The sequence below is a fragment of the Strigops habroptila genome, chromosome 3, assembly GCF_004027225.2.
Source record: "Strigops habroptila isolate Jane chromosome 3, bStrHab1.2.pri, whole genome shotgun sequence".
NCBI classification, from domain to species: Eukaryota; Metazoa; Chordata; class Aves; order Psittaciformes; family Psittacidae; genus Strigops; species Strigops habroptila.
The window spans coordinates 86,548,641-86,574,706 of NC_044279.2; the positions used below are offsets into that span (position 1 = coordinate 86,548,641).

Sequence of the window (26,066 nt, forward strand, 5' to 3'; positions counted from 1 at the left end):
TGCAAACAGGTTCCAACTTGTCCTTACAGGAATTTAGGCAGAACCAAGCACAGAGATCCACACAAAGCTGTATGTCTGCTCTAGCACCATTTCCATGGTCCATCACTATTGCACCTGGTGCTCAAAGCTCACCTGGCCTTAGAGGAACAAAAACCTCCACCCATGACACAGCTGAAGCAGCCACTTCTGCTTGGGTTTGGCTGAGAACTTGGCCGTGGTCTTCTTCAGACTGCAGAGATCTGACATTCCATGACCTGTGATGGTTTAGGGCAAGTTTCACACCTCCAACAGCTTGGATAACAGCTACTTGAGTGGGCCCTGGGGACATGTTCGTGATGCCTGCGTACACACTTCTGGTGCTTCAAGGAACTTAGATTTGCACCTGTAAGGCAACTATTACTTAAAACCATGCATCTTAACTGCTGAATTATCTTCATTTCTTCCCCCTGTGCAACCTTGCCTGTAATTATTTTCTGATCAAGACTGTAACAGACTGCACATTCAAATAAACCCCTTGGCCCAAACCACAATATCTTCAGTTATGACTTGTCATTTTTAAATCACCATCATCTCAGACAATGGTAAGTTTTCCATATTTGATTTATTCTACATGATTTCCAGGCACCGTTTCCCACACAGTGATTCTTTTCTTCTTACAGTGTTTATCTCATTACCTGCATCAGGTAGCTGATGCAAAACACAGATACCACGTAAGAGACTAACATGGAAGGGCAATTCTTCAGGCACAAGTTGGATTTTATTTACATCTCTACAGTTTGAGCTTTAGTATTACGCAGGACCCATCTGGAGAAGACCCAGCACACTGCGCCAGGGTAGGCTGCACCAACGTTGCACTGAGGCCATGAAGTCTACCCCTCACAGAACACTTCTTATTTCCACCTTTAGATTAAAAACCTCAGGCATTAACTTGTAATCTTTTGTTTCAACAAAAAAAACCCCTGAGGTGCCTCCCAGGACGCCATAAGCAGATCCAAGTGTTTAGTTTGAGCTCTTACTTGGCAGTTCAAGGGATATTGCAGACAGAAGTTCCCCCTTATGTTGAGGAACTGAGGAGCTGTTAGGTGGGAAGGTTCCCATTTGTATTTTTCTAACCATAGCTCAAAGCTTAACCAAGTTGAATATCTACTGTTCGCAAGCTGGGGGGATTTCATTCTCTTACGGATATTCTGGGGGTTTTTAATTTAAGTGAAAAGTTTAACTGCAACCTTAGATACATAAATATCATTTGCCACTTACCTCTACTGAAAAGCCTTCTTCTAATGTAATTCGACATTTCTCTAATAGAAGGAAACCCATATATATAATTCTCCTATTTTCTGTACAATTAACACACTGGCTATTGCAATATTTTGCTCACATGCTAGACTTCTCATAATGGTCTATAAATTAGTAGGTTTTAAAGCCTTGTGCTTTTCATAGCAATTTTCCCCCTATCTTATGCTATATTCAGTCTTTTAAGGGGATCTAGTGCGTCTTCTGGGATGGTTCTCAACTTGTATTCCAGAGCTGTAGGGGAGCAGCTGCATAATTATGAAGAGAAGCTCCAGCACATGGAACCCTCCTGTGCTGTCAGGGCTCTGAGGTCCCATCCTGCTCATGCCAGCGCACTGACCTTCCTCAGGTAGAGGAGTGTGGGTTGTTCATGACAGGCTCTCCACCTCAAACTGTGGTCTCTGTTCTTTGAGCAGTTCGACTGTGAAGGTGCTGATATATCAATCTCTTCTCTCTCAGGTACCTGAGATGGAGAGAGAGAGAAAAGGCATTTCAGCAGCAGAATCCTGCAAAACTTCAACCCAAACTCTAACAGGCAAGTTGAATGGCTGAAAAACATTGTCATGAAAGCTTTCCCATAGCAATTGCCGTTGTCTATTGATTTTTCTTTATATTTCCTGGCCATTTTGATTCAAAGAGATTACCACACAGTCAGCTGCTAACAGATCCACAGCTGGTGCAGGCTCTCGTTGCTTTTGACCTCAAGACCCATATACCTGTTCAGAAATACCGCTGTGCTTGTAAGGTGTACTGGTTGTGCATTTTGAGCTACCACCACAAGAATTTGCAACATTTATCACAAGTGATGTTTTAAAGCAACATTAAGAAATTAGCACTAAGGTCCCTTAAATGCCATGCTGCCCAAGTCCAAGGAAATACACAGCAGCAAGTAGGAACTGAGGAACCAGTCTGAGGCTCAGAAAACAAATGAAGTAAAAATAAAAGTGACACTGAAAGTCAGAATCTCCTGGAAAGATCCCCCCATATGTCTGGGGTCAGTATTTATTCTGCAGTCTTTAACAGCAGCAGCTCATCTGGGTATGCAGAATATAGAAGAGGATAAATCCCATTAAGCCTCACTTCAGTAATTGCAGCACAGTGACTCTGCTACAGAAACCCACTCCCTTCTTGAGCCAACCCCTAACTGTGAATATTCTCTTGGCTTCAAAATGACCCCACAACTTTTCCTTCTATTTGCCTTGCAATTGTCTGTTGAATCTCCTGTTGTTCTTCTTCATTTATTCTATGCAGAATCGATTCCAAAAAGGGAAGATGAAACTGAATATACTGAGCAACCTAGCAAGAAGACAAGAAATGCATGTTAGCAACCACACTACCTGAGAAGAGTGGTGGGAACTACTAGAAGTGGTGGGATACGTACATCACTGCTGATCTCCTCCACATCTCTGTCCATGAGAAAGAACTTGGCAATCTTCTCCGAGGGCCCCTGCAGCAGTCTGTGCAGTAAGGGGATGTCCCCACTCCTCAGTTGCTTCTTCTCTGGGATTTAAAAGAAACATGGTGATGCATAGAACACACAAGAGTGCCTTGGGGTACCTCACAGAACCAATAACCTGTTTTCTTGACAAAGACTCTGAATTCAACTGATGTGCAATTATTAGATAACAAACTAGGCTCCAACACATATTAGCAGGAGGATGTGGCAACTCACTTATGCTATGTATGGTCAAAGAAATGGGTAGACACAACAGAAAGGACCTATGATTTAGGTAACCACATAAGCCTGATCCAGGCCCACCAGCTTGATCCTGACTCCCTAAAACAAAACTTACTTCATAGATTTCAAACATCATTTCAGCTTCATATTCTGACATTTAAGGTACATGCCCATCAGTTCTCTCTCCCATTCTTTCAGGTATTCCTTTTAAGAAGGATCAAATTTCCTATTTCCTAAAGCAAGAGTATGTTGCAGAAGTAAACATCTTCCACCAAAAAAAGGTCCTTTTAACAGGCATCCAAAACTATCGACTGAAGTATCCCACATCCCATGATTGTCACTGTGCAGAACAATGGTTAGGGCAGAAAAGCTTTTTAACACGGCCTTGGAATGTGGGAACACCAAAGGCCTGTTTAGCCTTCCATAACCAACTATACCAGCACACTGTTACTCAGGTTCTCCCCTTCACTAGAGGGCCACACATCCCCAAGGGGTCTCCAGAAGAGCTGTGATGCCACCCAGCTTCCACACTGTCCAAACAAGGACAGATGCCTGGGATGAACCCTGTCACTCCGAATCCAGCCAGGCACACACAGGCACACACAGGCACACGGTCACTAGAGATAAAGGGATCACACAGCAGTGTCCAACTTACCTCCAGATGCGTGGATAATATAAAGTGCAAATTCATGGGGGCTGTTTTCTATCTGTTAAACACAAAGAGATGAGATCTTAGGCAGAAGTTCTTCCCTGTGAGGGTGGTGAGGCCCTGCCACAGGTTGCCCAGAGAAGCTGTGGCTGCCCCATCCCTGGCAGTGTTCAGACTGACCCAGTGTTTCACCATCAGCAGATACTCTGTGCTTCTCAACTCAGTTATTTAAATCAAAACCCTGGGATCCACTTGCCCACATAACCACGTTCAGCAAACGGCAGCCCTTTTGAACAATTACTTTTCAACTTATTCTCTACAACTTCACAACCTGCTCTGTAATTCCATTCCTTGTGTTATTATTCAGAGAAGTCAACTTCTCCTTTTAGTATCACACCACCAAGTCTTACTAACTGCACGAAGTCATTCTGCCCCAGCAAAGTCTCCAGGCAAGTTATAATAAAACAAGGTAGTTTCAGACAGCCTGGCACTGATCTTGAGCACTACTTTTAACTCTGACTGTCTGGAGCTTTCCATGTGCCCGAATCTAACTGAACTCATCTCCCAGACCCTTGGGCTAGAAGAGAATTCCCAGTTGTTTTAAGCACAACACAATTGCCAGGGCCCGCCACTAGAGGGAAGCACGGCCATGGGCATTGAACAAACGCATCCGTGCTAGGAAAGGCTCCAAGTGCAGCTGCGTTTTCCTCTCCTGGGCCTCAGTTCAGAGAGAAGCGGTTCTTACCTTAAACTTCTGAAGCAATTGTTCTATTACTTGTCTTGTTCTCATCTGGCTGTTGATTCTTATTTTGGTTTCTGATCCAAAAGCTGGAGTAAAAACCGATGTCTAGGAACAAAACCAGCAGCAAAAGGGCATGAGCATGAGGGCTGCTGAACACAGCAGCAAGGACCACAAAGGATGTAAACCAGCACAGCTCTGGGACAAAGCAGGCTGTCAGGTGTGGCTGAGAGAGCTGGGCTTGTTCAGCCTGGAGAAGAGAAGGCTCCAGGGAGACCTTAGAGCAGCTCCAGTGCCTAAAGGGGCTACAAGAAACCTGGAGAGGGGCTTTGGACAAGGGGGAATGGCTTTAAACTGACAGAGGGGAGATTGAGATGACACCTTAGGAAGAATTTCTTCCCTGTGAGGGTGCTGAGGCCCTGGCATAGGTTGCCCAGAGCAGCTGTGGCTGCCCCATCCCTGGCAGTGTTCAAGGCCAGGTTGGATGGGGCTTGGAGCAACACGGTCTAGTGGAAGGTGTCCCTGCCCATGGCAGGGGCTTGGAACTGGATGAGCTTTAAGGTCCTCTCCAACCACTCTGTGATTCTATGACAAAGCACAGGTGATGCAGTGTCCTCAGGAGATCACCCTTGGTACCAGGACTACTGTGGACCCTGTCATGCAGGGTTGAGCTCAGGGCCCACCAACACCATCCTGGCCATACATGGGGCTATTGGAGAGGTGCCCATCAGCTCAGGGGCCTCCAGCCACTTGCTGGAACTCTGAGCTGTCCCAGTACCCAACCTCAGGTGATGGCAGCGAGCATTTGTACCTCATAATTATAGAAGTGGCCGTTAATTGAAAACCTGTGAGTTTCTACTTCTGTCTTGGCAATCATGGGGAGACGGGTCCTGCTCCGCAGAGTTGCCACGGTGCTGCCGGCCCGGGGCAGGGTGGCGCAGTCCTGGTCCTGCTGGCTCCTGGGCATCAGCGTGCGGCTTTCGTAACAGGAATAACCTGGACAGAAAAAAACCCAAATAGCTGCTTTACCCCCCCTTCCAGAACCCCACAGCAAGGAGCCTCTGGATGGAAGGATTTAATTATTATCATCATCATCATTATTATTATTATTAGCACAGCCCATTAGAAGTGGCCATTTGAAAAGATACCTGCATGGCAACCTTTTCACTAACCAGCTGCACATCAGTGTTTCACCAGCATGGAGAAGATGTTCAGAGACAGAGATAACCCTTTGCTGGCAGGGAAGGCCTAATGTGTCAGATTATATTTGCAGTCACAGAACAAGGAATTTTTAGTGAACATAAGAGCACCAACACTAACTTTCTTCAAGGTTCGCCTTTTCTTCAGCAGATTTCAGTGTGTCCCCGCTAATGTGATGGAGGTCGTCAAATTCTCCCCAGCGTGTCATTCCCCTGAAATACAAAAGATACATTTATAGTTGATTACTATTCATTAACCAATTTGTAGGAAAATATTAAAAATCCATTTCCTATATATATATTCAAAACACACTCAACTAACTCCAAGGAAGATGCTGAACAACAACTTGAGTTGTGTTCTCTGCATTTAAAGAGTTCATTTAAGATTAAACAACCAAGCTGCTCTGCATACCTTCAAGCATGTCAGGGCAGCTTCATGTTGTTCTGATCATGAATTAATATTTGCTTTGAGATTCAGATCTCCACCAGTCAGAAGTATTTTTAAGAAATAAAAGGCAAAGCATAACTTTAACTGCCAGACTGAACCCATCCTACAGGCCAGATGCACCCTGTCCCAGTAGACCTGGTAAAGGGGAAAGAAGAGAACCAGAATTGCCTCAGACTCAAGTTCTTCACTGGTTACTTCTGCCAGGTTACATTCCTCAACTTCCACAGCAAGAGACAAAGAGCAAGACTGTCTCTGACTTTACTGGAATTCCACAGCTGCAAAGAAGGCAGAATTAAATCCACAGTTCTAACATGTACCACATGCAACCTAAACCGAGGGATAATTAAGAAAGTGAGCTCTGAAATACAGAATTTATCAGGGGGTTACTCAGGGTAAACATTGGCTCAGCCTTCATATTACACATTACTCAGCTTCAGCTCGGACACAATTCAAAGTTCACCAACCAAGGCTTGGGAAATAGTGTTCAAAACAGAAAAAAGAGATACTCTGAGAACCTACATCAGTTTTTAAAGCTACAGCAAATGCAGCACGAGTCTCATCAGCACAATGGACTTGATGGGCAATGCCATAGGTAGCAGCCTGAATGAGCAGCTGATGGTGTGTGTTTCTGAGGAAGTTTAACATCTGATTTCACACAAAGCCAGTATTCATTTCCTGGCTAGAGCTTGGCCCTGAGAGGCAATGCTTTCACACCTGAGGTACCTGGAAAGGTAACCTCCTCCACCTTCTCAACTGCTCTTCAGCTGAAAGCCAGGCAAAGATGCAATAAAGATGAACCTTTCTGCCCAGCAGAAGTTCTTGAAGGACCACCACAGCCTTTGGTGAATCTGGGATACACAGCCAGACACATCCATTGAACATGAGCTGTCTTTAAATACTACCGTGCCTCTTCTCGTGGAGGTTAATTCATTACCTTTTACTAGGGAATGGACCCACATTCTCTGAAGACTTCAGGGTTACAAATGAGGGTATCTGCTTCTCATCCTGAATTTTTAATCGGATTGGATGTCGAATGCCCCAAAATATTGACAAGATTCCTTCAATAAATGGTTTGCTTCCTTCTCGCTGACGGAAAGAAAAAAGGAACAAGAGTAATAATAATCGAGCGACAATCACTGATCTCCCCTCTAAGTAACAGGAAGATGGTGAAATCATTAAACCAGCAGAAACGCAGCTAGTGAAGGAGAAGCAAGTCCAGACCGCTAAAGCAGGGACTCTGTGGTATGAGAAATGATTCATGCTTCAATCCCTCCGTCAGCTCCATAGAGGATGTGTTTCTGGGGCTCAGCTTCCCAGTATTTCCCTGCACTAAAGATTCACGCTCCAGGAGAGAGCATTAGTCTGTCCTTGATGGAGGGACAGTCATCCTACCATTACACACCAGGGGTTCAAGCTGAAGAGTGGGGGAACTGCACCCCACAAACATCTGCAGTACAACTCAGTGTACTGTACTCAGTACAACTACAACATCAGTGCCCATTAGAGTTTTTCCTGCTGTTACATTGTGCTTTCTGTATTACTTTCACACTTACCTGACTATGTGACAGTTGCAGATTTTCTTGATCAGAATAGTAAGAGTTGTAAGTCTTCAGAAGCAAACTGAGTTGCTCTCTAGAATAAAAGATCACAATGAAAAGAATCATGTTTTTAACATCCATATCACTGTAAAACCCTATATCTCTTACCCACTGCCTTTTTGTTAATGATTAATAACTTCATTTTCCAGAAGTAAACTTGTGTCAGGGCACTGGGTTACTTTTAAGTTGGCTCTTTACAGGCCTAATACACAGAGGAAATAAATTACTCATGGTCTACTGTGACGTTAGTAACCCTGCCCCAGAATAACTTGTACTTTAGACTTCTGCTACAGTCACGGAGGGAAGCAAACAGGAACAGCACTTCCATACACCAGCACTGCAGATGATTGCAGTCAGGTTACCAGTTGTTTTCCCTGCATGAGGGCTTTCATTGGGTTTTGATATCTTTTTCAGATACATTTCTTATTTCAAAATACCTCCAATATGCCTAGAGAAAGCGTTTCAGTTTCCTTCTGCTTGAGACATAACAGCTTGGCACTAAGTCTTTGCTCAGAGGAGAAAGGATGGAGTTGAAGAGAGCCTCTGCCAACAAGCAGGGGTTATAATCCTGCCCTCATCTTGGATTTCAAACAGAGATTCAGGATGCAATTACAAAAAGCAGCATAACATTCTGCTTTGAAAGTGCTGTGTTGAGTCAGGAAGGCAACATGAGGCACACTGGTGCTAGCAGTGTTTAAAACTCAGTGTTTAAGAACTACCGGAGGTAATTATGCCTGTCTCCATCGTTGACAAACTCACATATAGCCCTTGTGAACAAGGCAAAGGGCAATAAATGCCATGTTGCACAAATACAGGCTGGGGCGTGATTGCTTTGGCACTGACACTGGGGAAAAGCACCTTCTGGTTACCACTAAGCAGCTGCTGGTCCCAAGTCAGCTGTGCCATGCTGAGATGGAACCAACATACAAGGAGAATATCCTCTTCAGGGCAAGGCTGCTTGAATTACAGCTCAAGGCTCAATTTGGTCAAAGTACTCTGCCTTCTTCACATGACTTTTGGCAAAGAATAAACACCAAGTTGACAGCATCCAAACAGTGGGGAAGTGATAAGTAGCGTCAACCACAAAGACAAAAAGCAAGTTGCAACTTGGGCTAGGGAGGACCAAGGCAGAATTAAGTGATATATATTTCAGGACCATCAAGAATGAAACACTGTCATGCTAATTAAACAGCAAAGATGATTTAGATTGTAATTCAAGAAAGCAATTTCCACCAGCAGAGATAAGTAAGCTTGGGAAACAATCGCATGGAAGCATCCAAATTCTTCCTTATGGACAATCTTCAAGTACTAACTGATATGACTAACAACAAAGCTGGTTTAACATGTTGCCTTGTGGTGGGGAGCGAAAACACTGAGAGTGTTTGCAAATAGCAACTCTTCTTTCCATGCTTTTGTCTAGCATGAGGTACAAGAGCTGAACCACAGGCAGAACAGACAGCACTTGCAAGCTCTTCTCACAGCAAGTTACACTGAGACCTACTGAAACTATTTAAGACTCATGTACCATCAGAAGTGCTATTACTGTTCCTACACCAACTTTCAGTAAAAAAAAAAAACACCACCAACCAAAAACCCAAAACCAAAAAACAACCATAACTCCCCCCAAAGAACCCCAAACAAACCACGCAAAACCAAAACAAACCCCAAGAATTGACTTCTAGCACCATTGCTGAAAACCAAATCACACCCGAGAATGATGCTCAGTAGAAAAAGCATTTTACTATTTCAGCAGTCAGAGATCACCACAAACAAAGAAATAATGTGGGACGTGTAGGAATTTTTCAAAGTTGTTTCCCTGTAACAGTCACCACACATCCAGAAAATGAGGATGTGATCCATGGTGACAGCAGCACCCTTATTAGAGATGACAAAGCTAAGAGTGATCTCTTCCTTATAGGATCAGTTTGTCCATCACTGCAAGCAGTACAGAAAGATAATTTCAAGGATGAATATTTTTGCCCAGCATATCCCTCTGATCAGATGGTGACTCAATTTAGTCAAACTTTTTAGTTTAAATAGCTCTACAGTTGACTGGGTAAACTTATAAACAAACAAACAAACAAAACCAACCAAGCAAATAAAGTCAGTGGGTCAGGGGATCTCAACCTCTCAACTGTGATATCAAGAAATGGCTTTAAACTGACAGAAGGGAGGTTGAGATGAGATCTTAGGAAGAAGTTCTTCCCTGTGAAGGTGGTGAGGCACTGGTGCAGGTTGCCCAGAGAACCTGTGGCTGCCGCATCCCTGGCAGTGTTCAAGGCCAGGCTGGATAGGGCTTGGAGCAACCTGGTCTAGTGGAAAGGTGTCCCTGCCCATGGCAGGGGGTTGGAACCAGATGAACTTTAAGGACCCTTCCAACCCAAACCACTCTGTGATTCTATGAGACCAGTGCAAGAGAATAGAAGGATGGATTACAAAGAGAAATACAAGTAATTTTGGTTGGAAACTGCTATGTATAATTTTAGGTGTTCCAATGAAAATATATTCTCCCAGGACTATCACTGTCTTACTGCAGCAGTGTACACCCTCTTCTGTGGCTTATGACTGTTTCTCAGCCACCTCTTACCATCAATACATACCCACAGCACCTGGACAACACAGTATCTCTGCATAATGCTAAGCAGAACGACACCACTGCATGTCCTTACATAGGATACAGACCTGCAGCACTGATTCTTCCTTCAGGACAAGGTGGGCAGACATCTGACCCTATGCCAAGCAGAGTGCCAAGGTGAGACAGATGGACATGGCTGTGTTTGTGGTGGAGGGGTATGCAGAATGTGCCAGTCAAAAGTTTTCCCTGATATTCCCTATCCTTGCTCCACTTAGAGTGAACTTGGCAGCGCCCTCCTGTTTGTTGAGCCTTTTCCCATGGTGAGAAGGGAAAAGATACTCAGGGCTTTTACTCAGCAGATAACATTAGAACAAAGGCTGCACCATGAAACTCAACAAGGTTAGCTGCATTCCCTTCTAACACATTGGATGTAAATTATTTACTGGAACTTACTGCAACTCTCAAAAGATGTTTTCCCGTGGCACCGAAAGAGCATTTTCAACATTTACTTCAACTCTTAAATCCTAGTAATACAGCTGGTGAAAGCCTTTTTTCCTTTGAGTTGGAATAGCTCATTACAGGTTCTTTGTCTCATGAACTATGAAGATTGTATTCAGGTCATCCCACCAAAAGGGAAAGTTCTAATAGACACAGCTATGAATCAGATAGAAGCAAAATTGGGATCTTACTGGCTAAAGGTAAACAAGATTAAGCATGTCTCTGCCTCATACACAGGCAAAATCCAGATGCTATGCGAGATTAACATGCTGAGTAGGAGATAGGGAGTTTTGTTTGACAGATGTTGTGACAGACCTGCTGATCCTGCTTGCACAGCGCTTAAAACATAGGTCATCTTATACTTTGAAGCCTAGTACATTTGGCAATCATTTTACTGATTACCAAGTTGTCATTTTGCAAGCTTTTTCCAAGTAGAAAATTAGGGTGATCAGTTTCCTGGAGGCCCAGATCATACTCTGGGGCCCATTTATTACTCTTAGGGCATGCTGGCTCCTAAAGCAAATAAAATCACAGGCTAAAAGCACTTAATGATGTGGTAAGGGTTCTCTCTGAAGCAGATTTATGTTTCTCTCAAGATTTTTGCTTAGTTTGTATTGTCTAGAATAGCTTCCCATTAAATTCCACAGGACTTTGCCCAAATAAATCTTTCAGGTTTCAGTCCTGCATTTGTGCACCCAACAGTGACGAACCACATAAGCCATTACAAAAGCCCTGAGGGAGAGATTTAACAGCAGCTCACTGACTTGTTTGACCTTGTGTACTGGGGACAGGAGGAAAGAAAAGATTTTTCCTTCTTTTAACCCCAGAAAGGAGCAACACATGCTCCAGCCTGTTAGTTCCAGAAGTCTTTCTGTAACACATCTTCAATTACAAAGGCCCAGAGACTGCCCTAACCAGGGGGCGCATGGTCATGTCTGAAGAGTTAAGCTGCCAGAAAATTAGGGGCTCTGTGTTGCAAGACTGTTCCTTATAGCACAGCTTTGGGACAGCAGCCAAATGCAGCCATTACTGGAAGCCTGAGCTAAGTAACTAGTAGAACTACCTAAAGACAAACCCAAAAAGGTAACATTTACTGCAGAATCATCACTTGGTTCAGTAATGAAGGCAGGATACAGAGGAGCTGTAAAGTCAAGAGCCCTGGTGGTAAACCACTGTACAGCCCAAATTGTCTTCACTTGAAATGCGAAAAGAGGAGAGTTCACCTGTGCCTTCTCCCTCAATTCCTAGACACTTATCTAGGCTTATATTTATGGCAGTTATTCATAAAGACACAATAGTTCAGCTGGCCAAATGCCCTGGCCAGCCTTTTGATCCAGCCCCTGTGCAATTCCCAAACAGCAGGCTTGCTACATCAGCAAGATTCACACAATACAACTGGAAGAGGCTTAATGTAACAGTCAACTGAAGGCATAGATGGGGGATGGCAGCTTGAAAATTGCATTGGAAGAAGCTCAAGTGCATACAGAGTATGTCAGTGATTCTTGAAACACTTGTTTTTTGGTTTGGGTTTTTTTTTTCCAAGGCAAAGCAGCTTCAACCATACTTTAAACCATGACTAAGAGAAGGGTCTTGACCATGATCCACGTATCATTACCTGAACAGGCAATAACAACTCAAACACATTGGCTCATCTAATACATTTCCAAATGCTTTTATATGCCAAGTATATAAAAGTTCACACAGATTAATTACCTTTAACATAAAATCACTATGTCCCAAATTAGTAGCAGTATAAAAGGAACAACTCTTTAGGAGGAGGATGCGTTTATTGTCTGCGTGCTTTGGGCAAAGCTCTGGCACCCTTAAAAAGGGAGAAATTCACAGTACTACTCATGCCACATATAGAAGTATCAGGATTCAGATGCAGATACCTATTGCAGTGTGAGAATATCTATTACAGGGCCCATCCCTGGAGGTGTGTGTACTTACCTTCTTCCCACAAGAATATTAGGAGAGGTGGAAATGAAGTGAAAGAAGAGCCCCCTCTTCCAGCTCCTATGCTCTGGTCAGCAAGGGAAAAGCTATTTCCCTACAAAGGGGATGGAGCTATATGGCAGGCAGCTCTGGGTTCATGGCAGCATTAGGAAAAATTCCGGCTAGCCAGATTTAACCAACGGAAAGCATCCCATGAAAAACTGTTTGAGTGCAATTCCAAGCTTTTTACAAGGAGGTTAAAGAACCACTTTACACAGAATAGAGCCAGGAGCCTGGCAAATCTTTTGCAAAGACATCCCCCACCTGTAGCCACAGACCAAACCCTGTGCCTCGAACAAGTAGAGCTCAAGGGAAGCTCTGGAACTCATGTTCAATTCCAATAGATTCCAAAGATAGGAAGGTCATCTTTGCTAATTTGGAATTTTATTTCAGTATCCTCTAAAAGTGCTGTTCTACACAAACAAAATCTACAGACCAAGAGGTTTAATGCTTGGTTCTTTAAAATCCATATAAAGGGCAACTTTGTTCTGGAGACACTTGACAGAATGCAAGTTCTAGGAACTGCTGCTGCTACAGGCTCAGCTCTCTACAGGATTCCCTATTAATGAAGAAATACAGAATGACTTGAAAGAAAGCAGCAAAGTCATTAAATGGTTTTGGGTTGTTTTTTTTTTTATAGTTTACCTGGTTATGAACTTCTCCTCATTGATGGAAACAGAAGGTAGATGCTGAGCTTTCATAGTCACTTTCTTCATTTATTCCAAAGAGATGAATCTAAACAAAAGGTTAAAACAATTATAGCCACTAATGCCACTAAGAAAGACCAAGTGGTAAACACAACCACAAAGCCTTAGTTTGCCAAGTGAAACAGGATCAGACACTCAAGCTAAGGGTTAGCTACACGGTATTTTGACCTCTTTGTACTCAGCCCTAATACCCATATATTTCCCACTCCTAGTAAAAAAGTCATAGGCCATTCCCACCAAGTAGATCACAGTACCTTAAATCATAGAATCCCAGATTAGTTTGGGTTGGAAGGGACCTTAAAAACTCATCCAGTTCCAAGCCCCTGCCATGGGCAGGGACACCTTCCAGTAGACTGGGTTGCTCCAGGCCGCATCCAACCTGGCCTTGAACACTGCCAGGGATGGGGCAGCCAGAGCTTCTCTGGGCAACCTGTGCCAGTGCCTCACAGGGAAGAACTTCTTTATCCAAGTACTACATATGCCAGGACTTTCTCAAGTAGTTTTAGGACCACTCCACAACTCCATGATTACACTTCACTCATTAGCAGAGAGACTGCAACTACTGGTCAGGATTCACTGGTTAGTTATGGATAAAGCATTGCCCAGGGTCACCAAAAAACCCCTAAGTGACTCAGGAAACCAGCTCTTAACCACGTTTGTAGAGCTAGACAAGAGAAGAAGTGCTGATCATCAGTAGTGTCCTGCAGCACACAAAGAAAGCAGCTAAAAGATTAAAGAGAGCACAAGGCTATAATTAAAGTGATGTAGCAATATAATTTACAGATCTCCATGTTGCAATTCCAGCACATTGTGTAGGCAGCGAGCCAGCCCCTTAAGACTTCAACAATGCATTCTTCAATAAGCTTAATTACGAAGTCTTGGCTACCTTTATTCCCCCTCGGGTACTAGAAGAAAAGGCAGACTGAGGAAAGTAACTGAAAAGTCTCAGACTTAAGATTGACAACAGATAGTGCACTAAAAAACTTAGTCTCAGCCCAAGACATGGCACCACACAGAAAGGCTGGGGAGGACGGGGGAAGGGGGAAGGAAATGAGCTCCACAGAAAACAGTAACATCTGAAAGGCTGCATTGGAAGTGGATATTTTACTTCTAAATATTAATCGTATTTCTTAATGCAAGAAATACTTGTATTTCTCTCTTAATGGGAATGATGGCAGAGGCATTCACTTAACAGCAGCTGATGTCCTTTCTCCCTCATGCTGGGGGATGGACTTGAGCCTGATTTCAGACTGTGTGGACAGAGCCTGGTGTAACACCTCTGAAAAGTAGTTTATTGTCTACAGCACTAATACCAAGTAGCCTTCAGAAAATCAGTTTAGGAAAGAAATCCAAGCTTGGAAATCTCATGGCTAGCTAGCGAGTAAGTGCCCAGCTTCTATTGAAGTGATCCTACACTACTGAGCTCCTGGTTTAGAAGTTACCTGAAGTTTCCATAGTCATACAAGAATAACTTCTAAAATAAACGTGGACAAACAAGAAGCAGTGTAAAAACACAGTATCTTCACCCTACACAACATCTAGGACACTGTCTCACAACCTCTAAACCCAGAGTGCACTACCAAAACGAGCTTTACATGAGCAGCTGGGGTTTCTAGCAGCACTGGATCAGTAGCTCACCAACAGGAGCAGGAGGGATCCCACACCTCATTGTCCTGAGGGTGACATCCATCACAGCAGAAACACACCTGGAATCTGATAACCCCGGGTCTGTACAGCAATGAGTGTGTATAGAAAGAAGAGATCACTGTATATGATCAGTATAATCTTGTTCTTTCTTTGCCTCTGAAATGAGTTGAGTTCAGTAACCATTTGACACCTCTTGATATCTGGTTTTAGGTGATTTACAAATACCTCCAACTGAATCGACTGCCTGTGCCAGAGTATTTCAGACCAATTTTAAATGGTGCAGAGGAACTTATGTACATTGGCACCTGGACAACTGGATGTACACTTCAGCTTCCTCCCATCCATCAGGAAGCAACATGTGAAGAACAGCAATAACCAAGTTACTAGTACTACTGGTAGAGCAGCAACTCCTGCAAGCTCCTGCACTGCTTCATTGCTGGTGGTGGCATTCTTTTCGATAGAATCTGACCTTCAACTGATTCATATGAAAGAAAAGCTCAGACTGAGAGGTGAGCTTTACACAAGAGATGATAATCACTGAACTGTTTTGTTTCAGTGAATGGCTTTCACTAGATTATTTGCCTTAAAAACCTTGGGCATATCTTAAATTAGCTGGATGCCATTAAAACACTGACAATGAAACAAACTGGAAGAGTAGCTGGTGATGGGAACAATTCCTCACCAACACCTCCCCCTTTTCCCTCCCTCGGTGCCCAGACAAAGACTGGCCTCCTCTATAGCTGGTGCAGAAGCACAAAAAGCTCATTACAGTGATGTGACCAGTTCTGCTTATAAGGCTTGTACAAAACACTTCCACACCATCAGCTCACCCTAGAGATAAAACACTTCATGTACCCTTCCTAGAAGCTCACACATCTCACATCCCTCATTTTTAGTTAACCCTGAAACCTGCAGGTTGGGAACATGCAGCGACTTCCCCAGCACAACTACTGGACACCACAAATGACAGTATATTTACATTGGTGCTCTGTAAATCCTGTCACATATTCTATCACCTGCTGGTATTTTCTTGTTTTCCATGTTACTCTCCTGTAGTTCTTTTGATGAAGCAAACAGAAGTGAAATGGGGTTTTTTTTTTCCCCATTGTTCTCTATGATTTAAACTAACAAAAATAGGCTGATTTTCCATTTCTTCTAATGGTACATGGTCCAGGCCATCTATTCATCTATTCAAAGCAGTCTCCTACTTTGCTTAGTGTTAGACAAGTGTCCTCATTATTACATTAAACTGGACTAGAACCAGAGAATCCCTTCAGATAGGTAAGAACTTACAGAAGCTAAGACTAACCTCCTCGCCTGAGACTTCACTAAGAAGAAACTTAAAGCTCAGGGGAAGACTGAAGCCTAATATACTTTTGAAAGGACTAAAAAAGAAGCAGAAGGGAAAAACAGGAGTAAATGACAAGTGGGGCAGATAGAAAATGAGCAACTCCAAAGGAAGACTGTTAATGGACAGGCAGATCAGAGGACTTGTTTAATTTCAATAAGTACAGTGATCTTGAAGTTATTTGCTTAAAGGGACAGCAGAGGGACAGGACAACCAAGGAATAACAAAGCAAAGGTGAGAGCACACAGCCACACTGATTTGTACACAATTATAAAGGCAGCAACTGTAGAGGAGGGCTGGAAGAAGAGGGACACCCCACATCCAGAGCTGAGCCCAGCAGGAGCAGGAAAGCAACATTTTAATTTGTACATAACAGCCTGGATGTGCTTTTTGGCACATGTCTATATTAAGGTGGGGACTGCCAAGCAAGCAGTGAACTACACACAGCTCACACCAGTCTTAACAACAACTAAATGCACAAGCCTCCCCAAAGATCCCTAGGCATATTGACCCAGTGCTTCCCCAAACTGTCCTAAAACCACAAAAATGGGGTGAACCTTCTCCCTTTTGTGTGTAGAAACCCCAGGGCTCAGTTTTCTTAACTCAGCTATCAACATATGCATGTACAGCACAATGAGCTTGGCACTGTAGGCACAACAGCACCTACACCCAAGTCATGTTCTGGACTCAGAAGTGTCTGGTATTCAGCTAAATTTTGGACCAGATAAAAACAAGTTAAGGATTTATTCACATACATGAAAAATGAAGCATCAGCAGAATATTTTTCCTCATCTTTTCCTAGTCACACATTATATTAGCCTTCATGTTGTTTGTTTCTTTAAGTTCCATGTCCTCACCAGTAAAAGCAAAGGTCTAACCAAAAGAAAGCACTTAGGCCAAACACTTGCAGTTTTCCCTGCTGAAAACAAGGGTTTCTTTGGGTTTTTTGTCTTACAGACTCCTTTACTGTTTACTTTAAAACCTAGTTGCTGCAGTACAGAGCAGTAACAGCACTACTCGAGTACAAAACACAGCTCAGCCCCTCTGCTCAGGCAGGTTCAGAACAGGCTTTGCTGCCTGAAACCAGAGGTAAGTTAGTGTTAATCGGTGAACATGGCCCCCCAACTTTGACTCAAGGGACAAGACACACGAGTTCCCTCCCTTCACACAACAAGAAAGCAGGGCTTGTACCAAATCTATTCCCAACACAAAATAATCCATTGTTATGAAGAGAAGTTACTTTTTTTTCCAGGTCCCTTAGGAACGATGGCTTTTACTTGCCAAAAAGGCAGACAAGGTCACTGATGTAACCTTTGCAATCACATTGAATGAAGAACAGCAGAGGCTTGTGCCCATGCACATGCTGATCAACAGCAGCAGCACTTCCTATTATCTGCCTGTTTTAATCACAACTGATTCACACAAATCACCTCAAGAATTAGGAACTTCAGCAGCTTCTGACCAAATACTTCTCTCTCCCTCCCTCCCTCCAGCACCCCAACCACCCAGAATGAATTTGCCTGGAGTTCTGGGCGATTGCAAAGGATCTTGCTTCCTACTGACTCCGCAGGTTGCACAGCAAGCAGAACAGCTCCAGCGTTACACAGCACTTACCTGCACACGGGAGAGCAGAAGCAGAGGAGGAGTTTCACGTACCTTTCACTGAGCTCTGGAGAGGCATGACAGCAGTGCGCTGCTGACAGTTATCTCTGCCACTTCAGGGAACCCACAGAGCTCTTAATTACTGTTTTGCTTCACAAACTGGGAGTGCTGGAAACCCAGGACACTCCCCACACCTCAGAGCATGTCGGGAATATTTACCTACCCACTTGCCTCCCTCCACGCTGCTGACAGGAGCTCTCTTAGTCATGGTTACACCTATGGGGAGGCTCTGGTTAACACTTTAATCACTAACTTCATAATGAGAGGCAACCTGCTGACTCCTGGTGATTATTTGCTGACAGGGCGTACCCTGAAACATCCTGTGCTGGAAGAACTGTTAGGCTTTAACCTCAGCTGTTTAGTAATCCATAGGATAAAGTCATTTTTCCTTCTCCAGATAAATGCTAACCTTTAGTGTTTGGTGGAATAACCAAACCATATGATCACATCATGCTCAAGTAGAGATCTATGGATTTTAACATAACAGAAATGCTGACAACACAGCTTCATCACTTAATCACATCCAGCTGCATAATCAATTCTTTGCTTAACTGTAAAATAGCCTTATGACTATTACTCAGTGGGCAAGAGTTGTGTCTGTAAGAGAACACATTGCTGCTCAGCTCAATTGCTCAGCAGCTGAGTATAAGCAGATGTTTAAGCTGTAAAAAAAAAAAAAATAAAATAATATTTGAACCAATGAGCCAACACACACCTTCTCAGCTCCTTTTGTTTGCCTATCCATATATAGCAAGAGATTTATTCACAAGATCAAGCCTAAAACTGAAAGTTACTGGGCCACAGAAAGAAGAGCATGAAAAATACTGAGCCTCGATCAGCCTTCATACCCATCTCATGGCTCTGGGATTTAGATCAAGTTACTTCTGCCTCTATATAGTGGTAGACTTGGCAGTCCTAGGGGAATGGTTGGACTTGATGGTCTTAGACGTCTTTTCCTACCTGGTTGATTCAATGACTATGTGTTAGAGAGGCAGAAGAGACTCATGAAAGTTTCATTCCTGCTCACATCTGTACCCTCTGGGGCACTCCTTTCCAGAGCCTGTGCACACAACACAATATACTTGGTATTTGGGATTACAGTTTATGCTGCAGTTTCTAGCTTGGCACCTGAAAAATATTCAAACAACGGTTTCAGTGGTATATATATGACATTGAAAAGTCTCTCACACCAGAGGAAGGAGTCAACACACCAGATTTTTTGCCCAATTCTCAACAGCACAGAAGCTCCATGTTGTGGTAGACTTGGAACTTCACACCAAGCTGGAGCTGCTGCGTCTCTTGTGCAGTTGTTTAACACAAATCCATACAGCACCCCAAATTGTTTAAAACCAGAGGCTTGATTTTTTTCTGGCACAGCTTCAGACTCTGCCTGATGCTCTTGGGATCAGAGAGCAAGCACAGCCTGGCACCTGCAAGTCTCCAAAGCAAGGTAACATTGGATCTCTGACAGACACATATGCCACTCTGCTGGACACTTCCACTGTTGGGTACCAGGAGGTATCCAGGTATTTTTAGATCTGAAGACAATAGCATTAGCTTATGACAGGGCAATGACACTTAACCCTTCAGTGTAACTCAAGCTTCATCCCAACTCCCAACTTGTAAGGTTTTATTTGGTTTGGGTTTTTTTTTTGTAAAGATACATATAAGTTTTTCTGAACAACTTTTTCAAGTCTAGAAGCAAGTTTTGAAAACACAGTGCTTAAATTACATTGACACATGCAAAGATATCTCTGTAAGAAATTAATACAATAAAGCAGTGAAAAAACTAATTTGAATAAAGGACTAGCATTCACATTTCCAGTTAAGCCAGGCTTGGTGAACATAGCTCAGGTTTGTTTCTCTCCCACTTAACTACTCCTACCAATGGCCTAGTTGTGCTCTCATTTGAGTCTTACAAAATTACTAACTACTTTGCAGACAGTAGTCAGTGCAGACTAGGAATAGGTATCACATGGAGCGGGGGAAGAAAGGCTTTAGGGACACATACAGGAATTAGTTCACTGTGAGCTCCAAGAAAGAGAATGCCTCTATTCCTTTCACAGGAAATAATCAATGCACACAGGTTTGGGGTTTTTTTTTTTGTTTTTTTTTTTTTTTTAAATCTAGCATAATAAACATAGTTTATATTTCCTGGAAGTCTAAGAACAAGCCAAAACCTGGCTCTACTGTTTCACCCTTTAAATGAAGGGTAACAATGGTTTCTTCAGCACAGGCGGGGAACATGCTGCTCCAAGTCGTTATAGATTGTATTACATTTCTGTCTCCTTGCATGATAAACATTCAAATCATTTTAATAAAGAAAAGGAAGTTGGAGGTCAGCAGTTTAATAACTTGGCCTCAAATCATTAACAAACAGACTGTTAGAGCTAAAAATTCTCAAATGGGTAAAACTAAGACTCCTGCTCTATTTTTGTAGTACACAGTCACAAGAAGCAGTCTAGCCATTGCAAGATCCTACATGCTTGCTGGACTCCAGTGGAAGTGTTTTGATAAACACAACAGGATATACAAGCTCACAACAGATTACTTTGCTTTATGGTGAGAAGGAAAATCCATAACATTGTTCGCAAACAGCTGTTTCTGGCCAACTTCATTAACCCTAAACAGAAAAATTCCTTCATGGACTTTCTGAGCCAACTACTGTAATACAAAGTTAGAGCCTCATCAGACAAGATCTGAAATTGACTTAACCAAGTGATCAGTTCTTTCCTTTAAATTACAAACATTACCACAGGATTGCATTGATAATAGCCACAAATCAGGGAATTTAGAAGAACTGCATTTCCCCCACAAAGGAACTCCCATTCCTTAGCAAGATGATTTTCTGTCATGACACCAAAGTGCCAAGAGATGTACTTGTGTGCCAGGACATATTTTGCAGACACAACTGATAAGGACAGAAAACAAAGTAGGAAACAGAAGATTATCTCAGATTATTAAATATACAATGCACACATCCACTACTGCGTCTTGCCACATGTGCCACAATCCCTCACACACCATCTTCTGAATTTTGGGGGCCACAAGCTTTTAAGGTATAGTAAAGAAGCAGAGCTGATGTTTGTAGCAGCACATGTGCTAAAGGGTATAGGGTTTTGACATCACTTAAATAGCTGGAACTTCCCAGGTACTGATTTTCACCTGCACTTTGCTTGCATATCTCACTCTCTTTGCCCTCATGAACCACCACTAGAGGAGCAGGTCCGGAGCACCATTAGTCACACACCATGGCTTTGCATTGATTATACACACCCATTTAGTCATCCATTTGATATTACAGAAAATGATAAAGCCATACAAGAATTTTCATTGCCTGGAGCTAGAAAATATTATAAAGGGCAGAACCAAAGGGAACTGCCCTATCCAAAAGAGTCATACAGCTCCTCACTCCCATTAGAGCATAAAATCACTACCTCACCACACCCAGCCAACTTGCACAGCACTTACCAGCTGTAAGTCTTCCACAGTTAAGATTTTCAGACCCAGATTTCACTCAAACCCCAAGGTATTCCATAAAACACCACTTTCTCAGATTTCTTTCTATATACCACTCTACATCTATACACTTCTGTCTTCAAGAGTCAAAACCCCTGGTCCACCTTGCTTCTATACCTCCACAAAAAAAAAAACTCACCCACTTACCTGAGCTATGGGCTCCTTTTATGCTCAGGTCACTGCTCTGTAGTGGTCAATTGAGGCCCATGTGACTGTAGCACCTGACCCCCATTTCCAACATGCTAATGATTTTTCTTTAATTACTTTTTTCTTAAGGCAGCTGAGTCATCATGTGGACTGTCTCCTTTGTTCTGTTCCTTTTAAAAACACCCCTCCAGTCCTCTCTACAATCAAATGGTCATACAAGTTCTAACCTAAAGTTTTGGGGAAGCTTCAGGTCTTGATCCTGACTTGAAGCTATTGCCATAATTCTGTGAAGGTGCATTTGGAGCTGCCCTGGCAAAACAATCAGCTAATTTTTCTGCTACTTCTACACTTGCCTGTAAGTTGTGTACAAATAGGAAGATTCGAGATGCAAAGCATTGTATGATTGAGGTGGGTGGGTGTCCTCAGGTTATATCTGAAGGGGGCCTACAAGGATGTGGAGAGGGACTCTTCATCAGGGACTGTAGCGATAGGACAAGGGGTGATGGGTTCAAACTGAAACTGGGGAAGTTCAGGTTAGATCTAAGGAAGAAGTTCTTTACTGTGAGGGTGGGGAGGTACTGGCACAGGTTGCCCAAAGAAGTAGTAAATGCTTCATCTGTGGCAGTGTTCAAGTCCAACTTGGGCAGAACCTTGGGCGACGTGGTCTAGTGTGAGATGTCCCTGCCCATGGCAGGGGGTTGGAATTGGATGATCTTAAGGTCCTTTCCAACCCAAACCATTCTGTGAGTCTATGATTCTCCTCATCCTAGGATGTCCCAAATCATAAAGTAAACTTCAGCAATAACCTAATTCTAATACATTTTGGATCACAGACATACGTATGCAAGTTTATATTTTCTCCACAAGCAAAGGGAAGAAACGGGAAATGTCTTTTCTCCACTGAACATCAGTCCCAGAGTCACATTAGAAATACCCAAGCCTTATCCAAAAGTCTACCAGTAATCAATCTGAGTTGAATTTCTGATGAACACAATGCATATCATACATTGTTTCCTTGACTTTGCTGCAGTACATGGCACTGTGCCATAAACTTATGAATTATCTCTAGCATACAGTCTTGCAGCACTGTCCTAAGCCATGTGTGACTGAGTTCAAGGGGGTTTGAGAGACTGTTCACTGTCATGCTCTCAGTGGTTACTACCCTACCAGTCAGATCTTCAAAGGTACTACCTTTTTTGCCCCAGAATTTCACCTCTGCAAACTGACACAGTTCCAGACCCTGAGATGCTCTGAAGAGATCTCTGTGGCTCCTCAGGTCTCTCTAAGAATGTTCACCCTGTGACAGAGATCCTCCTCAACTCTGCTTAGTCTTCTTGCTGAAAATCACTGCTCTGGGTGGCCCTTATCCTTCCATAATGCTGCTTTCATATTACAATATCAAATAACCCCTCTGGGCATTCAGCTGTCAAGCTGATTTTACCAGGAGTAGATACATCAATGTACTTACCGCTTCATATTTATATTCTGTTCCTGAGTGCCTGATTGTAGGGATCACATTTTTATTCTCAGTCAGATATCCAAGACCCAGACTCTTCAGAGTAGGGTCCCAGAGCACAGTGGGTGCTGCATGCTGTGGATGGCAGTTATGTGTCAGCTCAATGGCAGAGGCGGTGGCATTCCAGTGGTGCTGGATAAAACAATAGCCTCTCTAACACTGAAAGGCTCAATCTTCTCTCAGTGCTTGGCTAACACATTTACAACCTACGCTGGGGTTCATGGGAATGAACAAGGCTAAAAGTTGATCTCAGTGCTGAGGACACCTGATTGTTTTTGTATGAACAAAGCCAGATGAGGATGGAGGTATATGAAACACTGTGTTATATAAAATCACCATCTGATTTGGACTATGAGCTCTGCCTGTTCCTGTTAAGGCAACATAAAAACTCAATAGCTGTTTAGGAGATGCTGAAATTCTGGAAAGCTTCTTCCCTTTGCTGACAGGGTGTGTCTTCCAGTTTGGAATTTGATCCATCTGAAACTGTCATTCTCAGCCCTGTGGGCGATACCTTGCTTCTAGCCAGTACACATGTCCTTACAAGTGAGGAATCTGAACAAGCTGCCCACTGGAAATGCAAACTCAGCCTCTGGAACAGTATTGTCCCAGCTTCTACACCACTGGGAATGTACCACGCTGGCGGGAGGCAATCCCCACTGCAGGAATCTAGTCAACCAGGATGGTCAACCAGCTAAAGAGCTGTAGAGGAACGGGAGTGTCTTTTGGCCTGTGAGTTGGACAATGTGCTGGCCCAGGTCTGTGGAGAGCACAGGTTCTAACTGGTGCAGGAATGAGAGTAATTCCAGGCATGAAATGTTACGCAAAAGTAATTGCAGAGGCAGGAACCGCATCTGAGCAGTAAAAGTCCAGCTGTTCCTGGAGGCATATGGGCAGGCAGCTGGCTGATCCTCTCCTGGAGCTCCTAGTATCTGCATACGTGCTCACTGTGTGCTCTGCAGTAGTCAGCTTAGTAGTGCTGCAACAGCTACTTGCTACAGCAAGTTCAGAGCAAGGCACACTGACTTTCATAGAATCACAGAATGATTTGGGTTGGAAAGGACCTGAAGATCATCCAGTTCCAACCTCCTGCCATGGGCAGGGACGCCCCACGCTAGACCATGTCACCCAAGGTTCTGCCCAAGCTGGCCTTGAACACTGCCACAGATGAAGCATTTACTACTTCTTTGGGCAACCTGTGCCAGTGCCTCCCCACTCTCACAGTAAAGAACTTCTTGCTTAGATCTAACCTGAATTTCCCGTTTCAGTTTAAACCTATCAGCCCTTGTCCTATCACTACAGTCCTTGATGAACCGTTCAAGCCTTCATTTACAGTGATGAATTTCAGACACCTGTGTAAAAACTTAAAGAGTATCTGGTGAAACAGATAGCTCAAAGGCCCACCAAGGCCAGGTTGCATGGGACTTTGAGCAACCCGGTCTAGTGGAAGGTGTCCCTGCCCGTGGCAGGGGGTTGGAACTGTATGAGCTTTAAGGTCCCTTCCAACCCAAATTGTTCTGTGATTCTAGGATTCTGTGATTCTAAATCCCCTGAAATTGAAGACTCTTAGACCAACAACGTGATTTTTACATGATTGATGCAAATAATCATGTGAATGACTAAACTGCTGCCAAGGAGGTACTGGGGTAAGGTGCCTGCTAGTGCTAACTGGGCTTGGGCTGCAAGGAGTTCACAGCCCAATGTGGTGGCCTTGCACTGGCCCCTGCTGGCTGCTGCAGCGGGATGTGCCACAGAGAACTAATGTCACGGCTGCTCCTACTCTGCTTACTTCCCGGGGTGTCTGGGATTGCTACTTAGTAGATTAAGACATATCTATTAAAAAAACTTTATTTAAACTCGCTTTGTCTGCTTTTCTTAGTTTATTACTAAGAGCAAACTCAATTGTCTGTGTAATTAAGGAGCTAAGACACTCCAATCCTCGTGCCTCATGATTTTTCTCTCCAGGAACTAAGTTTAATCACCCACTTGTGCATGTCACTGCAACACGAATTTAAGAAGCTGCCAGGGCCTCTGCAGAGTGAAAATACTTTTAACTATATGGTCTTCAAATATTTTGAGAATAATTTGTCTAATTAATGCAGGATCTGTTCAAACACTGATATTTACAACTCAAATTTCGTAACTGTAAATTTGTCTTGCAAAATGTATCATTTTAGACTTGATTTCCCTGCTGAAATAAAACCAAAATGACTCTTGGATATTGTCAGAAGTTGCTGTGAATGTACAAATCATGTCTGCCAGCTCTCACTTAGCTTGTCTGGCCTCATCTCCTCTGATGTTCTTCAGCTCTATTTTCCACCAAGTCTGTTCCCAGATAAACATGTTCCTGCAAGCCTTCTCTGGTACACAAACTGAGTAAATGATGTTGCTTTCAGAAATTTGCTGTAAAGATGTATCCTAATAAAAGTCATGTCATATGCTGATCTCTTACCTTACGCTGGGTTTGTTTCTTATTACTTCACCTTTTTGTGACTGTTTTGACTTCAAACGCTTCTGGTGACGCATTTTTCAGCCCTCTTCCTGGTCTCTCAAGAACTGATAAAAATCACTAGTCCAATATAAAGACTAATAATTAGTTGTTGACTGAAGTCAGCAATGCTAGTCTAGGAACACAGCTAGGAACCCTGAGTAAAACCTGTCCTTTAAGCCCAGGATGATTTAGGATGCAGTGGCGTAGAAGTACCACAAGGTGGGGGGCGACCCCAAAGGCTTTTGACTAGAGCCTGTAAGGACAGGACAAGGAGGAATGTCTTTAGACTCATAGAGGGGGGATTGAGGTGAGATTTTAGAAGTTCTTCGCTGTGAGCTTTAAGGTCCCTTCCAACACAAA

The 26,066-nt window shown here is 43.3% G+C and overlaps 1 protein-coding gene across 2 annotated transcripts; it reads right to left on the reverse strand.

Annotated features, from left to right (window-relative positions):
- Positions 1-582: 582 nt before the first annotated feature.
- RASSF6 (Ras association domain family member 6) lies at positions 583-18,132 on the reverse strand. 2 transcript variants are annotated; one of them, XM_030478750.1, is made up of 11 exons: positions 18,031-18,132; positions 13,318-13,407; positions 7,560-7,638; positions 6,941-7,092; positions 5,680-5,771; positions 5,171-5,355; positions 4,366-4,467; positions 3,627-3,678; positions 2,675-2,793; positions 2,492-2,589; positions 583-1,756 (listed from the first exon to the last, which is right to left on the reverse strand). In XM_030478750.1, exons 2-11 carry the CDS (start codon positions 13,386-13,388, stop codon positions 1,681-1,683), a joined length of 1,026 nt encoding a protein of 341 aa, XP_030334610.1. In that variant the 5' UTR covers positions 13,389-13,407; positions 18,031-18,132; the 3' UTR covers positions 583-1,680. The 2 variants fall into 2 exon arrangements, with proteins under 2 accessions (XP_030334610.1, XP_030334611.1); XM_030478751.1 differs by having other exon boundaries at positions 17,989-18,132.
- Between the last annotated feature and the right edge of the window lie 7,934 nt (positions 18,133-26,066).

Coding starts and splice junctions, on each gene's coding strand:
- RASSF6 (XM_030478750.1), bottom strand. CDS start 13,388: ATGAAGAAAGTGACTATGAAAGCTCAGCATCTACCTTCTGTTTCCATC. Junction 7,093..7,559: donor TGCAACTGTCACATAGTCAG/GTAAGTGTGAAA, acceptor TCTTTCCGTCAG/CGAGAAGGAAGCAAACCATT. Junction 2,794..3,626: donor TATTATCCACGCATCTGGAG/GTAAGTTGGACA, acceptor TTTAAATCCCAG/AGAAGAAGCAACTGAGGAGT.